This window comes from Vicugna pacos, chromosome 11 (genome assembly GCF_048564905.1).
Source record: "Vicugna pacos chromosome 11, VicPac4, whole genome shotgun sequence".
Lineage (NCBI taxonomy): Eukaryota > Metazoa > Chordata > Mammalia > Artiodactyla > Camelidae > Vicugna > Vicugna pacos.
The window spans coordinates 79,333,661-79,348,677 of NC_132997.1; the positions used below are offsets into that span (position 1 = coordinate 79,333,661).

A 15,017-nucleotide genomic window follows, 5' to 3' on the forward strand; every position below is an offset into this window, starting at 1 on the left:
GTGTCCAGGCAGTTCTCCCTCATCACAGGGACAAGCACACCCTTCACTGGGTGTCCTGGGAAGAACTTTGCAGTGTGTTCCCAGCGTTCTGGAGCCAGCAGAGCCCCTCCTGCTTGGGCCCCAGGCCTCTCATCAGCTAGCGCCGGCTAACGTGCACGTCCCAAAAGTCTCTCTGCTCTGCAATTTGCCAAACCGCAGACTCGGAATTCACCATCAGTGGAGGGGAGGCGGGAAGAAGGCAGCCTTCGTTAGTGCAGAGGGCTGCCAGAACATATGCGACTTGAATGCAGCCTGTCCTGCCAGCTACCCACACCAGAGTGCCTTGGCCAGAACACCTGACCTGCTGGTGTGTGGTGTCCGCCATGCAAAGGCCAAGAGAGGAGGCGATCCTAAGCTTCAGAGGCACAGCCTTGCCAGCCCTGCTCCTCCTGCCCTGTTGGCCCCACCGCCACTTTCTATTAAAGGGCCCCTCTCCTTATGTTATGCATTAATGCCCCAAACATGCAGGAACCTCTTGTTGTCACCAGATATTTGTCTTCCTCATCAATCCCAACCAGACATTCAGGGTCCTTTGATGAACCAAATCCACTCCATGAGCAGAAGGCCAGTTAGACTCAGGTGCTGAGTCACAAGTGACTTTACCCCATCTGGTTCTCAGTCTCCTCATCTGTAAAGTGAGGGGGTGGAGCCACATGAGTCCTTGGGTACCTGCCAGCTCCACAATTCCACAATATACAACATTTTCTCCTTTAACTGTTTTCCCCAACCTGAGTTGGGAGAGCTCTGAATGGCCCCATCTGCTCAGTGACATCACTCCCGGCCCCAAACATAATGTCATTGATTCTTACACGGGAAGCCAAGATGTTCTGGAAAACACTGTCCATAAAAAGGGAGGAAATGATCATTTCAAGGGACTCAGACAGGACTTCTTTTGTATTTTTCACGTAGAACAAGTTATTATCAATCTTAAAACCCCAAATCTTTCTTCCTTCTTTCCAGACCATTAATAGCTGCTTTTCAAAAGTGCTTTCTTAGTCAGCATCGCACAGATAATAAGCTACCATTTAATGAGTGCTTGGTACGTGCCAGGAACTGCGCTAAGTGCTTTGCATGGATGATCTCATTTAATTCTCCAGACAACCCTATGAAGTAGATACTATTATTATCCTCACTTTTAAAATAAGGAAACTGAGGCCCACGGAGGTTAAAAAACTTTGCATAGCTAGTCAGTGGCTTTGAACAAGAGCCTCCAAGTCAGAACCTCAGCACTAACCACCTCTCAACACCGTCTGCAGTGGGTCCCCAGGCTTCAGTAACACTCCTGCCTTGTTGCCAGTAAGTGGACATCATTGGTCAAAGCTAAGATTTGTTGTTTCAACTAAAATCCAGAGTCCGGAAAAGCACCTGCCTGGGTCTCAGAGCAGAGAGTGCCATCTGTTGAAAGCAGTACCAACCTTAACTGAGGACTAGGAAAGAACCCCTAAAACTTGGCCTGCAACGTTTGAGAAAAGAAGTTAGGAAGACTGACTTCATAATAAGTTCTGGGATTTGCAAATGGACATCTGTCCCCAGAGCGGGGTGACCACATGGTGACCCAACTTCTCCAAAAAGAGGTTTCTTGAAACAGTAGGAGAAGACGCTTGCTGAGCCAGATAACACAAAAGGAACAACTCTCCCACCAGCACCCACCTCTCTGTTGGGTCAGGAACCAGACTCATTGGTTTACCTCCTCCCCAACCTGAGCCCAGGCCCATTTATTCCACTATAAAGAAACCCAAAGATCAGAGCTATTGAGGATAAAGATAGAAAGAGTAGCCTGAGGCTGACATTAGCACAAATCCCAGTCCCCTTGCAACAAGGAAATAAAAGGCATTTCAGAGATCAATGTGCTGTCTACAGCAGCAACCAACAGCCTGTTTTAATTGATAAAATTAATGCTTTGAGCATACTAAATGCTCCTTTGAGTGCCTAATTTGCAGATAAGATGCAGTTCTTCGGCTTTGGATGCCCTGCTGTCTATCTCTTCTATCTCAGGTACAGGAGCAAAGCCGCTCAGACTGGCATTGTCAGGCGTCAAGGACACAGTGTTTACTTCCTAAGGTGGGAAGGATGGGAAGACAGGATGGGCTGAGATGAAAGAGGACTCGTCCCACAGGCCCGGAGTTCAATCAACCTTAGCCCCTTCTCATTAAGTTTGGAGAAGGAAGGGGGAGGGGCAGCCGGCCGTTCCTCGGAGACCACAGCAAACATTTGCCTCCTCGTGTCTGGAGATGGAGCATCACTTAAGAGGAAATGAACCTGGTTAAGGGTCACGTCCAGAGGAGGGATAAAAGGAAAAGCCACAGATCTCCTCACACCGACGGACACAATGGCTTTAAGAAACAAATCAAAGCTCAGGGCTGAGGGTGGAGGTGGGGCGGGGGGGGGCGTTGGCTTCCCTCTGTCCCCCAGACCCAGGCCTAGGGAGGCAGAGATTAGAGCAAAAGTGGGAGGATCTCGCAAGGTTTCCTTCCCCAGAGCAAGCCTCTGAAAACATCTCTGTGTGAGCGCGAGCGACCCGAGCCCCCAGGGAGAGCCGGGAAGATGCTCTTTCCCAACGGAGCTTCCCAGCGAGGGTTTGACGAACGCTCCCCCCCATCATCCATCAAAGCTCAGGCGGACAGATGACTTCACCGTTGTAACAGACAAGGGCAGCCACTTGCCAATTCCAATGCCAAAAAAAGAAAACGGGCGTTGGGGGGGAGGGTAGTGGAGGAAGGTCAGAAAAGGCTTCCCGGGAGATCACAGCCCTGCGAAGAAACTCCATTGCTGAGGGCTGCCCTGTGGGCACTTAGCTTCGGGACTTAGCAGGCAGGGGCAAGGGGCAGCCCGGGGACCCTCAGGGGGGTCCTGACCAGCCCCCCGCAGGGGTTGGTAGGGGGTACTCACGTAGTGCTTGGAGGGATTCCTCCGCTTCTCCACGTCCACCACGGTGGCATCTTGCACGCAGTAGGCGAGCATCTTCCCCCACAAAGCGAGTGGCGCCCCCCGGCGGCGTCACCTTCTCATCCCGGTCGGGCTCCGGCTCCTTCTCCCGCTTCCCGGGTCCCCGGGGCCACCCGCCACCCTAGCCCGGCGCGCCGCTGCCCGGGCTCCGGCGCCTACAGGTACGGCCGTGGGGCGGGGACAGTCCTAAGGGCACGCGGGCTCCGTGCGCCCGGGCGTCTCCCCGTGGGCCTGCCGCGCGCCCCTTCCCTCGCGCGCCTCCGCTGCTGCTGCCGCTGACGCCGCCGCCGCCGCCGCCACAGCTCTGGGGCTCGCCCGCCCGCTCTCTCCGCTGCCCGGTGGGTCCGGCGGGAACTGGCGGAGCAGAGGAGGGGCGGGGGTGTGTCCCGCCAGCGAGGGGACGGGGCGGGGGCCCCGGAGCCTGCTGTCAGCGCGCTTGGGGAGGGGCCAGCGGCGCCCCTTCGCCGCGCTCGGGCTCCGGGGGGCTCGGCGCTGGCGGAGTCTGTGGGCGCAGGAGGCGGAGGCAGGGCCGGGCAGGCAGGGAAGGGAAGGGAGGGGAGAGAGGGGAAGCGCGCGGGGAGGGGCTCGGGCCCGGGGGAGGGGCTCGGGGCGACGGGGAGGGGGCTGCCGCCAGGCCGGAGAGACTCGGGCGGGCCCGCGGGCCCCCACCGCGACGAGAGCGCGGCCAGCGGCCTGGCGCGGCGCTGGGCTACTTCACCGGGCACAGAAACTCAGGGTGGCATCGGAGGGAGGAGGGGCGGGGGGAAGGGAACCCAGAGCGCCCCAACCCTGGCTTTCCGCCTTGGAGCAGATTTGTGCCTTTCCGTCCCCACCTTTACAGCTTCTTCTCACTCCTATCCCCCAGATCTCTTTAATGAAAAGTAGTTTATTACCCTGCTGTTACTGCCCAGGCCCTCTGAGGAGGAGACAGGAATGGGGAAGCAGCCGGCATTAAATCCTTCAAGCCAGAGCCTCTTTTGATAAACCACCTGCCCCGCTGCAGGTCACAAAGGGTAAATTCTCTCCTGAAATGTGATCGATCCGTTGTCTGAGTCGTCCATCGATCTGGGCCTGGGTAACCAGCCTGTGATATCATTTACCAGTGAGGTTGCAAGACTGTAGAACACCACTGTCTTAAGCCCAGGGCTTCCCTGGGACCCTCCCCAGGTCGGTGAGGAGGGAAGAGGGCACACGGTGATGGGAAAATCCACTGGGTTGGGTTAGGGGGCCAGCTCAACATCGGCCCTAGGCGCTGGCTTTCTCACCGCTTCTCCCTCTGGTTTGGAAAACTGACTTTATAAGCCACTTGCCAATCTCTGGACTCGAGGCACAATTGCTACTGAATTTAATTTAACCCCCCCATCCACCATCTATTTCAAAATATTTTTTCCATTCTAGTTTCAAATATTTAAAGTAGTGTTTTCACAACTAATTCTATTGTTTCACAGTCACAATAAGCTTTGTGACTGTAGACCAGTGTAAAGCATCTGAAATGCAGGCCAAGGGTTTCACAACCTAACTATAGTAATACTTTATTCTCTGCACTGTCAGAACCCATGGAGCAACCTAAGACTTTAGTCCACATTTGCTTGGTACAGAGTGCCTCACTATCCTCCCAACTTTCTTCAGGAAGGATGCTAGAACATCAAACGATGTTGCTATCTAAGTATTTGACCTGGAACAAATCACTTAATACCACAGGCATTGGAGTCACTGCAGCGTTCTCATTTGTGAAATATAGGTGCTGATCTAGATGGTCTTTTAAGGTTCCTCCCAACACACACTCCAAACTTAGTAGTAACTCCTGTGGAGACAGTTTTGAGTTCTTTGTTTTTTTGTTATTAGCATGTAGGGCGTTTGACATTTAAAAAATAAGTATTTTTTAAAAATTTCTTCTCTAAAATTCTAGAATTTTAGGATTGATTGAGCACCTATGCTGTGTTCATTTACAAGGCATTTAAAAACATAAGAGAGAGTGAGAGAATTCAGTTAATGTTAGTGGAACTGAAAACTGAATCCAATTGACAAATGCTCATCCCTTCCCTCAAAGAGGAGAGTCCAGATGAGAAACGGGGATATCATTAAGATTATATCCAATAAAATGTGCATTAGGTTTCCAGAAAATAGAGGCCTGGAGTAATCAAGGAGAACTTCTTGGAGGAGGCTGTCCCTGCACAGGGGACTGGAGGATGGGCAGAGTTTGGAGTACCTTGGAATACTCTTGTCTCCTCTGGACTCCTCCAAGCCAGCTGCACTTGCCCTGAGCTGCTTTGACATGTGCATATTTGTTCATAACACACTTCATTTCCTCTGAAAACACCTGGTACACAAGGACTGGCTGTAAGTTATACTTCTTTGCACTCTTCATATAGCCAAGTACTGTACCTTATACACAGTAGTAGTCACTATACAAGAATTTGTTGAATGATCAAGGAGAGAAGAAAAAGTGGAGTGAGGACCCTGAAGCCTGAACCTGTGGGCAACAGGCAGAGGGCCAGGAGGACAGTGTCTACCCGGGGAAGGGGTCAGTGAAGGGGGTGAGGCACAGGAAAAAGAAATAAGGTGTCCAGATCATGAGAGATCTTGACACTAGGCACAGGGCTTCTCTATCGGAGAAGATGATAGAAAACCATTGTGGATGCTGGAGTAGATGTCCTGGGAAAAGGTGATCTGGCAGTGATGCTCAGTGATGGGGAAAGGAGGAAACAGGGCATCACTTCCTTGAGCAAGGTGATAGACCCAGGGTAGACCCGGGCTAGACCCTCATCTCTGAGCTCCTCAAGGGAAGGGCTGGGCTGTGGGAGCCTAGGAGGGCCTCCGATGAAGAATCAAGACAGTCTGTGGGTTCAAGGTGAAAAGATTCGTAATGGCACTCAGCCACTCTTCCTCTGGGGCTGCAAGGTATTCCAGAAGTGCTAATTAAGCCTGAAAAGCCCCTGGTGAGGGGAGCTGGTGTTCAGCTGTTGGAAGGAAAGAAGAGGAGGGGGTTGGCTTGCCCTGGGTCCCCTGGTGAGTGCCTTCCCACTCACCCTCCTTCTTCTGGGTCAGGATCTGAACGTGGCCCTAAGCACAAGAGATGTAGAGGAGAGACAGAGGGTTCCATGTTCCCTTGCTGCCCTAGTGCCTCGGTGCTCACCTACAAGGTGATGGCTGGCCTTCTTCCAGCCTAAGAAATCCCACACAACTTGACATCTTCTAAATTCGGGGTCTTGAAGCACAACTTCAGTACTCCCAACTTCCCCCTGTGCTCCCCAATTACCTCAGTTGGAGGGAGCAACTGAGCACCAGCCCTGACCCCAACCCTGTGGTGCCAAGATCCCTGGGGATTAGTTGGACAGAAGTTATTAATACTTGTGGGAGAAAAATCTATTTTCCCTCCTGGGGCTGTACAGCCAAAAGACTATAAAATGGTACAGGCTCTTCCTTCTTCCCTGGGTACATTTCAACCTCACACAGATTTCTTTCCCACAGTGCCTTAGGCATGACTTTCTGTGCAACACACATTTACTGAGTGCCTCACATGTGCCTGGCACTTCCCCAGCAACGACTGAGACCAGCTGAAGGCTCCTTAGAGACAAGACTGTGTCTCGTTCATTCAATACCCAACATGCCTGACACATAGTAGGTACAATGGGTGGTTTGTATTGAAAACATCTGCTCAAGGAGCAAGTACTGGTTGAGAAAATTACGTAAATCCGTTTTGCCACCTCCATCCATGAACTGGGGATGACTCCAATCCAAGGACATTTCATTGCGTGAGTTCAAATGACAAAATATAATTGCAGAAAAAATTTTTTTGGTTACGATAAATAAGGGAAAAGAGGACCCAAAATATAGACGGAAATTGGTTGGTACCTAAAAGTCTGATTTTTCAAAACAAAACTGTAGGATGCTTAGAACCAAAGAATTTTCCACCTGGAAGGGACCAGCGAAGTTATTTACTCCTTAATTTTATAGGGGAGCAAACTGCAGTGGAGAGAAACTAAGCAAGCTGCCTGATGCCACACAGCCAGGGAGTCCTGCCATCTTTATCCTCCACCACGCTTATGAGCCTGTTCACATGCGAGCAGAGTTCATTGAATGAGCACCCTTAGTGCATTTACAGACACCTGCAGATCCAAGATGTTGCTCTCCTTTGAACCCCAGAGTCCTTCGTTCCAATTCTCCATTCACACAAGCATCACAGGCTGCCTGGATCCCCCATCCAGGCAGGACCCTCCTCGAGGACAGGGACCACATGGTGTTCGACTCCACAGACCTTTTGTGCACATGCAAATCCTATCAGCTTTCATATGCAGAGCTTACCCCACCTCCTCTCCCATGTAGTCTTCGTGACCATCCCAAAGACAATAAATACACAAAAGTAGTGAAAAGTTACATTACTAAACATTCATTCCAAATCATCCATTGCCCTATGACAGCTCAGCCACTACTGTACTGAACCCGTTTACATCTTTTATTATTTCTTAACTTTGCGGTGCTTAGGTTGTGACTTTGAAACCAATAAGAAGCTGGTGAAGGTCTTGAGGACCATGAACTTAACTCTGGCACCATGCTTTCCCTGCCCACCCCAACCATAGCACCTTGGCCATCTGCTACACACAGAGCTTTATATGTGCCAGGCACCCGATAAATGATTGTCTTTTAAAATTAGGTATTTGTAAATGCTGCTGATGAAAGCGATGCCTAAGAATTGAAGAGCGTTCCAGAGCAGGACTTATCCAACCTGGGTTCTAGTCCCGCTCAACCACAACCCAGCCTTGTGGCCTTGAAGTCATGTCCCAGAGCTGGGTCTCTGGTGATTCTTCTGGTCCTGTGCATGCTCTGGGATGTGGATAAATATTATATAAAGTGAAGTCTAATGGGTCTAATGTGTTACCCAGAGATGTGCAAATTTGACTGAAATTTGGGGCCCCCTCCTGGCCAAAGTGGTTTTAGCACCTTTAACTCAAAGCAGCTGGCCCTGCTTTGTATCCCTTTCCGTCCCTGGCTGACCTCTGGCAGGAACAAGCACAAGGGCCTAGTACCGATAGCCTGCCAGGGTACAGACTATAAGCAGTCCAAGGTGTTCATTTGTCTCTCTTTCTTTGCTCTTTCTTCTCCTTCTTTCTTTCTCTTTTTCAAATCAGCCCTTATAGACTTATGTTTGGGGAGTGTCTTGAGAACAGTCCCTCCTGAATTTGGAGTAGACAATGAGGTCAACTTCCATTTTCTCTCGAGGGAAGTAAATTACGGGCCAGACTTCTCCTCTCCCTGGTTGCTGGGGAATGGGACCAGGATGAGACGCCAGAATTGCCCTGTCTGCTCTGCCCCATTGTTCACTAATTGCAGCCATAATAACAGGCCCCTCTTGCTTGCCAAACCACCAGGTGGTGGAAACTGCCTCTCTGACTCCCAACACAGTAAGTTCATCAGCAAAACTTTGACGGGCTTCTTTACATGGTGCCAACAAGGGTCTCAGCCTCCCATCTTAGCCTTGACTCTGGTGAGGTCCTTATGCAACGGAATTTTTTTATAGAACCACTTCAAGTTCCAGCCTTAGCAAATGACCGTGTTCCTGGAATGCCAGGAACAAGTCTGCTAACTTGCATGGCCAAAGAAGCCAAGGACATAATTAGATTCACAGAGGAAAAAAATATTATTCCGTAACTCCAGACTGCATCCTTAACATTGACAGGACATCTGGTCTCCAAAGTAGCCCATTGTGTTTTGAGACCTTCAGGGATGAGGGTGTGGATGGTTTCATACATCCATCTCAACTACTGAACATGCCTTCAAGTGTATTTCTCCCTGGTAGGGGCTTCCCAGCATCATCTTGGTATATAAGATTGGTGTGCATAGTTCTATTTTAACCAGAGGCCACCACAGATTTTCTTTTTCAAAATCCCCTGGATTTTCCAGAAGCCAGCAAAACCTGAGTTGTCCACTAGATGACAAAAAGAACAGGGGGAAAAAAAACCCCTTGGGAAATTCAAAGCCAGTTTCTTAAAATAGTCTTAAGCCACAAATAACCAAAATTATGAGTCTGGTTTTGGTTTGACCTCTTCCCCCCGTCCCCAGTTCTCTATTCAGAAATGTCGTAGAAATTACTGTTCTTCATCCTATTTGAATCCACACATCTATTTCAGGTAAAAGATTCCAGACTCCCAAAAGTCAAGTCTGGCTCCAGCTGATGTCCTGCCCTCTGTCTCGAGCAGAAGATATCCCATTGTCGGTTCACTTCTTACCCAACAGGCTAGGGCAGGCAGAGGAAGCCTTAGTAGGCTGGGTTTTCCCACCTGGGTGAATCTGGCTGGGATTTTGTCATCCACAAAGTATTGCCCCAGGCAGATAACTGTGATCACTTCGATTAATCTTACTGCCTTATATATAAAGAGCACATGTTTTAGTTGAGACGCTTTGATTTTCAAGTACTGGAAATTGAGCCGAGCCAGCTAAAAAAAAAAAAAAAGGAGAGGAGACTATTTCCAATGTACAGTGGTGTCTCATTATCCATGGACATCTGGCTTCTCGGAGCAGAACCACAAAGTAGCAAATCTTTGAAAACAGGAAAGTTTTCTCCACCTCTTATCTCTGCTTAGCACTCTGTGTCTGTCTTATTCTTTTCCATCTGTAGACCGTTTTTCTCTGCTTTTTCATCCACATAGCATGAGTCCCGTACCACCCAAACGTCTACCAGTCCCTCAATTCCAGACACATCTGAGACTGGTTGCCTCTGGAGTCTAGAGCCCAATTTCCAGGGAAAGCAATCTGATTGGTCCACCTTGGGCCATGTGTCCATCCTGATCCAGTCAATTATTATGGGGTGAAGTCATGTAGCACAAATGTGATTATCATGAGCCAATCGACTGAGTTGGGGAATTAATTCTAAGAAAGAGGGCTTGTGTGAGTGGCCCCCACACCCCAAAACACACCTACTAAATTACTGTTTACTTTTTCTAGGATGTTATTCATTTATTTATTCACTCAATGAATATTTGTTAAGTTATCAACCTGTGTCATCTACTTTGTTAGGAAAAGCAGCTACACTTGGGGCAAACCAGAAAAGGTCCTTGTCCTTAGGGAGTTTTACACTTGTGGGGAAGATAAAAATTGTTTTACAAATCATACAAATAAATGTAATATTATCATGGGGACCAATGTTATCAAGGCGGAGCAAGGTGTTATGAATGGTGGTAATCTCTGGGGGTAGAGGTATAAAGTTTGAAATGGATTTACTTAAAAATTTAAAAAATTCTATAGTGTACCTGTCCTTCTGTAATCATAAAAGGGTTGTTTGAGGTTTTTTAAATTTGCATTTTGAAAGGATGAGGATGGTCCCCTGGTGAAGGGGCCTGGTGCGTGAGGGGGACAGTTGGTAGCTCTGCAGTGGGACACTACGAGAGGTGATGACAGCTTAGGCTAGGCTGCTGATGGTCCTGGGTGGGCCGAAGGGAACTTTAGAAGGCAGAGCAGCCTTTGTTTGGTGACGTTTGTCAGGGATGAGGGAAACAGAGGTGCTAAGGACAATCATAGGTTCTTACCTGCTTATGTGTGGGATGACAGTGCTCCGTATTTTTCTAACTTTGTTTGAGTCCGTCATATATGGGAGCTGCTCTAGTCAACATCACAAGTCCCTTTTAGCTATAATAACAATCATGATAATAATAATAATAATAATAATAATAGTAACAATAACAACAGAAATACCAGCAGCTGTTTACTAAGCCCCTGCTGTGTGTTGTGCCAGGCAGTGTGCTGAGTAATCACTATGCTCCTGTATTTATTCCATAAATGGGAATTTGGCCACAAACAAGAGTGCCCTCCCTTGTGGCACTTACAGTCTAGGTGGAGGAAACCATGAATTAGGCAAGAAAAACCAAGACTTTGGGCCCCTTCAACTCTCTAGTATTTTTAAAATATTTGTTCAGCACTTATTTAACGAGGGCTGGAAGAAATAAATTTTCTATTAAGTGTGCATTTCTTCCCCTGCATTCAAAGTAAGGCATTTATTACATGGACTGAAAGCAATATTTTCTAAGTCATTCTTTAGCTCATGGTTTTACATACCCGGATGATATCATTCATATGCTTGCTATGAGTAAAAGTAACTTACGTGGATACAGCTTCAAACTTTTAGAAGATATTTTGACTTTGTTTGTTTGGTTTTACTTTAATGAAGGTCAGATGTTTCCCATTTTTCTGGAGTTCTTGTTTTTTCTTTAATTTTAGGGGGAAGAGGAGGAAGCTTCTGCATAGTTAACTTCTTGGGAAGCATATTAAAAGGTTTGAAGTTACTTAAAGCAAATCATTCCTTCCGAGGAAACAGCACTAGGCCCTGCTTTACTGCACATTGACCTTGACCTTGCAGCTGAGGGTGACAGAGCTGTCTGCTGACAAGGTTCAGAGCTGGCCCAGCCCACTCCCCAAGTGCAAAGCATCCTGCACAGGCACACTGCAGAAGTACTCCACAGAGATGGGAGGTGCCGGTGAGGAGAGATTCTGGATTTCCACCAGAGGATGCTGTTTATTGTGGTAGGAACTGGACCATCTGTGCCAGGAGAGCTTTGGAAAATCCCACTCTTTCAGGCCAATCTGCTTACTCTGCTTAACACATGAGGGGTCATCACTGCTCAGGCTTTTAGAAACAAAATAGAAAAATCTCACCAATGGACAGCCAAGCAACCATGTAGATCATGTCTGATGATTAATTCATGATATTGTTAAAACATAAGAATGCCAGCTCTGTAAGCAAAGGGATGTTGGTCTGTTTTCTTACCATGACACCCACCAGTGCTGAGAACAATGTCTGACACGTGACAAGTTTCCCTCAGTGTTTGTTAAACAAATGACAGTAAAAATTTTCACCTCTGGGGGGCCATATGATCTCTGCTGCAATCACTCAACTTTGTCTAGTATACCTAAACTATGATTCTGCGATTTCATTCCAATATATAGAACCAAGAGAAATTAGTATATGTCCACCAAAAGAGAGTTCACCACAGCAGAATACTATACACCAGTGATAAAGAGCAAACAGCTTCGTGCAGCAGACTGGGTGAAGCAATGCTAAGCAAAAACAGACAGACTCAAAGAGCACATATTGTATGATTCCATTTATACAATGTTCAAAACAATCCAAATTAAGTTACAGTGCTACAGGCCATATGAGTGGTTGTCTCTCAGAAATGTGAACTGGGAGGGAGCACAGAGAACTGTGGGGTGCTGGAAATGGTCTCCATCTTGATCCGGGTGGAAGTTTTACCTGTGCGCTAGAGTTGTACACTTCAGCGGATGAATGTGATAGCTTGCTATGGACTGAATGTTTGTGTCCCCTCAAAGCTCACATGTTAAAATCCTAATCCCTGAGGTGACAGTATTTGGAGATGGGTTCTTTGGGAGATAATTAGGTCATGAAGGTAGAGCCCTCATGATGGGATTAGTGCCCTTATAAAAAGAGACACAAGAGAGCTTGTTCTCTCTTTCTCAATCTCTCTCTCTCACACACACACACACCCTGCCTCATGTTAGGAAACCAAGAAGATGGCCCTTACCAGATCCCATCCATGCTGGCACACTGATCTCGGACTTACTGGCCTCCAGAAGTGTGAGAACTAAATGTCTGTTGTTTAAATCACTCAGTTTGTGGTATTCTTGTTATAGCAGCCAGAACTAAGACATACCTCAATAAAAAAAGAAAAAAAAATGAATGAAATAAAACTAAACAAATCAGCCCAGATAAATCTCCATGAGATTCTGGTGAGAAAAAACAATGCAAGTTGCAGAAGGATACTTACAACATATAACATGTAAATATTAAGATAATAATACTACACATAATACACATCTAGGTATTAAAATGGACAGGAAGGAACTTTAGGAGAGTGGTAACCTCTGGTGAAAGAGAGGAACCAGAAGGTTCTATAACTGTAGTAACACACATCTTTTAAAAAGGCACTGAATGTGGTAAAATGCTAATATTTGTTAAAACTGGGTGTTGAGAACTTATTTTTCATATTCTCTGTACTGTGAAGTATGTTTTAAACATTCATGATGTGTAAATAATTTATTTTAAATGAAAATGTAAAATCACTCAGTGGCGACAATGAATGTGCTTTGAGGAGCACAGAAATCAGAAGTTGGTGGTTATGGATGTCAGATCCAGTTTTATATCAGTGTCAGCAATCTATTTTTATATTTTATTGTTGTTGCACAGCGTCAAGTGATTCTTGATTCACACGAAGACGGTCCTTGCAAACACAGTCTTTAAGCAGCATGCCTTACAGTCTTCTGACACTTTTCAATGGAACTGATCCAGAAACTTGAAAGAAGGATAATAGGAATTTTCCGTTTCAAAGTTGTATTACTAATAATATCTAACAACTGCTCACATTCATAAATTGTTTCCATTTCAAGGGGGTCAGTGAAGGATTCCTTTGCTGGCTTTTACCTTTGTTGTTCAGCAAAAAAATACTTTTCAGATATACTTTATAACTTTATAAGATATTCAGTGGTGCCATTTAACACATCTGATATCTTAGAGTCTTATTGGACCACATAGCTTGCAAAGTTTCAAGGCAGAAGTATTATTTTTTTAATATAGAGCCAGGACTTAGTTTTGACTTCATTGCTAACACTTTAAGTTGTTAATACAATAAAATCTCAATACTGCAACGCAGTGTTAGCCTGCTCAGGTTTGTAAGAGGACCAGCTGGAACAGTCAACTTAAGTTTCATTCAGTTAAATAAAAGAAGGAGTTAGCTAACAAAGGGTTTCTTTAACCACATAGAGTAATTTTTTTTCTTACTTGAAATGGTCATCTTGCTCTGGCCTGAAAAGTAAAAAGTAAATCCTGGCTCTCACTGCCCATATTATTACAGTAACCCAAAAATGTCTGAAAAGTCTTCAATGTGCAGACTGCACCTTAGCATCATCAAAACACCATATATAATACATTTTAAGATGCTGTCTTCTTGATGACGGCTAATGCTTGATGTGTGTATCATACGATGAAGGCTTAACCCTGGCACGGGCACAACTTACTAGAAGCCACTACTTCCTCACTTCCCCCCAACGTTGTTTTCTCCCCATCTGAATGTCACTACTACATTTTTTGCCAACATTTCCTGGCAGGTTAAAAAAAAAAAAAAAGATCTTACTCTTGTCCTCTTGATAGCTTTTCTGAATGCGTACACTGCAGAGGAGTGCAGTGGGGAGACAGCGTGAGTCTAGATTTGGATTCCTGCTTTACCGTTCTTCTTTGTGCAACTTTGAAAGTTGTTTCACACCTTTCTAAGCTTCAGTTTCTTGTCTGTAAAATGGAGATAGTAATGCTTATTTTTTGGAGTCACTCTCAGGTGAACATGAGATCAGTCATGTAAAATGGTCAGCAGAGGGTGTGGGCATGTGACAAATCCTCAGTAAATGTTAGCCATTATTATTATTATTTACTAAAAAAAAGCACCACTTGTTCTCTAGTCCTGCTGGTCTGTACAGATCGTACGTAATTTCAGTTTTAAAACATCAAGCAAGTTGGATTTGTCCATTCATTCAGTAAGTACTGAGTACAGTCGGAGTTCGGCACCCATGGGCTGCCTCTACTGGGCCATTTTACATCAAACACTTGATCATCTGAGGACTTTGGTATCAGCCGGGTGTCCTGGAACCAATCCCCCATGGAGGCCGAGGGACAAGGGTATTTACTCTGCAAATAAGATAGACCAGAGCCCTGTCCTCAAGGAACTTGCATTTCCAGTGTGATTTGTGCACTGGCAAATTTCTCTCTGGGCGGAAGGACAGGGCAGCAGTTCTGGTGCCTCTTTCCCAGCAGCCTGCTCTTTCCATGTCCTTATTGCCTGATTACTAATAGGTCTTATTAATAATAATAGCTCGAGGTTTCCTAAGCTTTTCCTTAATAATGTATTCTCCTCCTTCGTGGGCAATGTGTTGTTTACGTGTGGCACTGTGCATGCATTCTCATCGCCAGACTTCTTTGCATATGTTTTTACAAAAACATTAGGCTGTTCATTTTCCACGGAATAAAATGGAAAGCC

General features: G+C 46.5%; 1 protein-coding gene and 1 long non-coding RNA gene across 4 annotated transcripts in view; one reads left to right on the top strand and one right to left on the bottom strand.

The window, feature by feature from the left end:
• SH3PXD2A (SH3 and PX domains 2A) overlaps nt 1-3,292 on the bottom strand; it is a 231,510-nt gene extending 228,218 nt beyond the window's left edge. For all 3 annotated transcript variants that reach the window (XM_072971815.1, XM_072971814.1, XM_072971820.1), the window contains exon 1: nt 2,929-3,292. In XM_072971815.1, the coding sequence (XP_072827916.1) occupies nt 2,929-3,000 (72 nt within the window). In that variant the 5' untranslated portion in view covers nt 3,001-3,292. The remainder of the gene's footprint in view (nt 1-2,928) is intronic.
• LOC140699411 (uncharacterized) lies at nt 3,272-11,720 on the top strand. The gene is made up of 2 exons (XR_012077563.1): nt 3,272-3,323; nt 11,197-11,720. It is a non-coding gene; the product is annotated as an uncharacterized lncRNA (long non-coding RNA).
• The last annotated feature ends 3,297 nt before the right edge of the window (nt 11,721-15,017 follow it).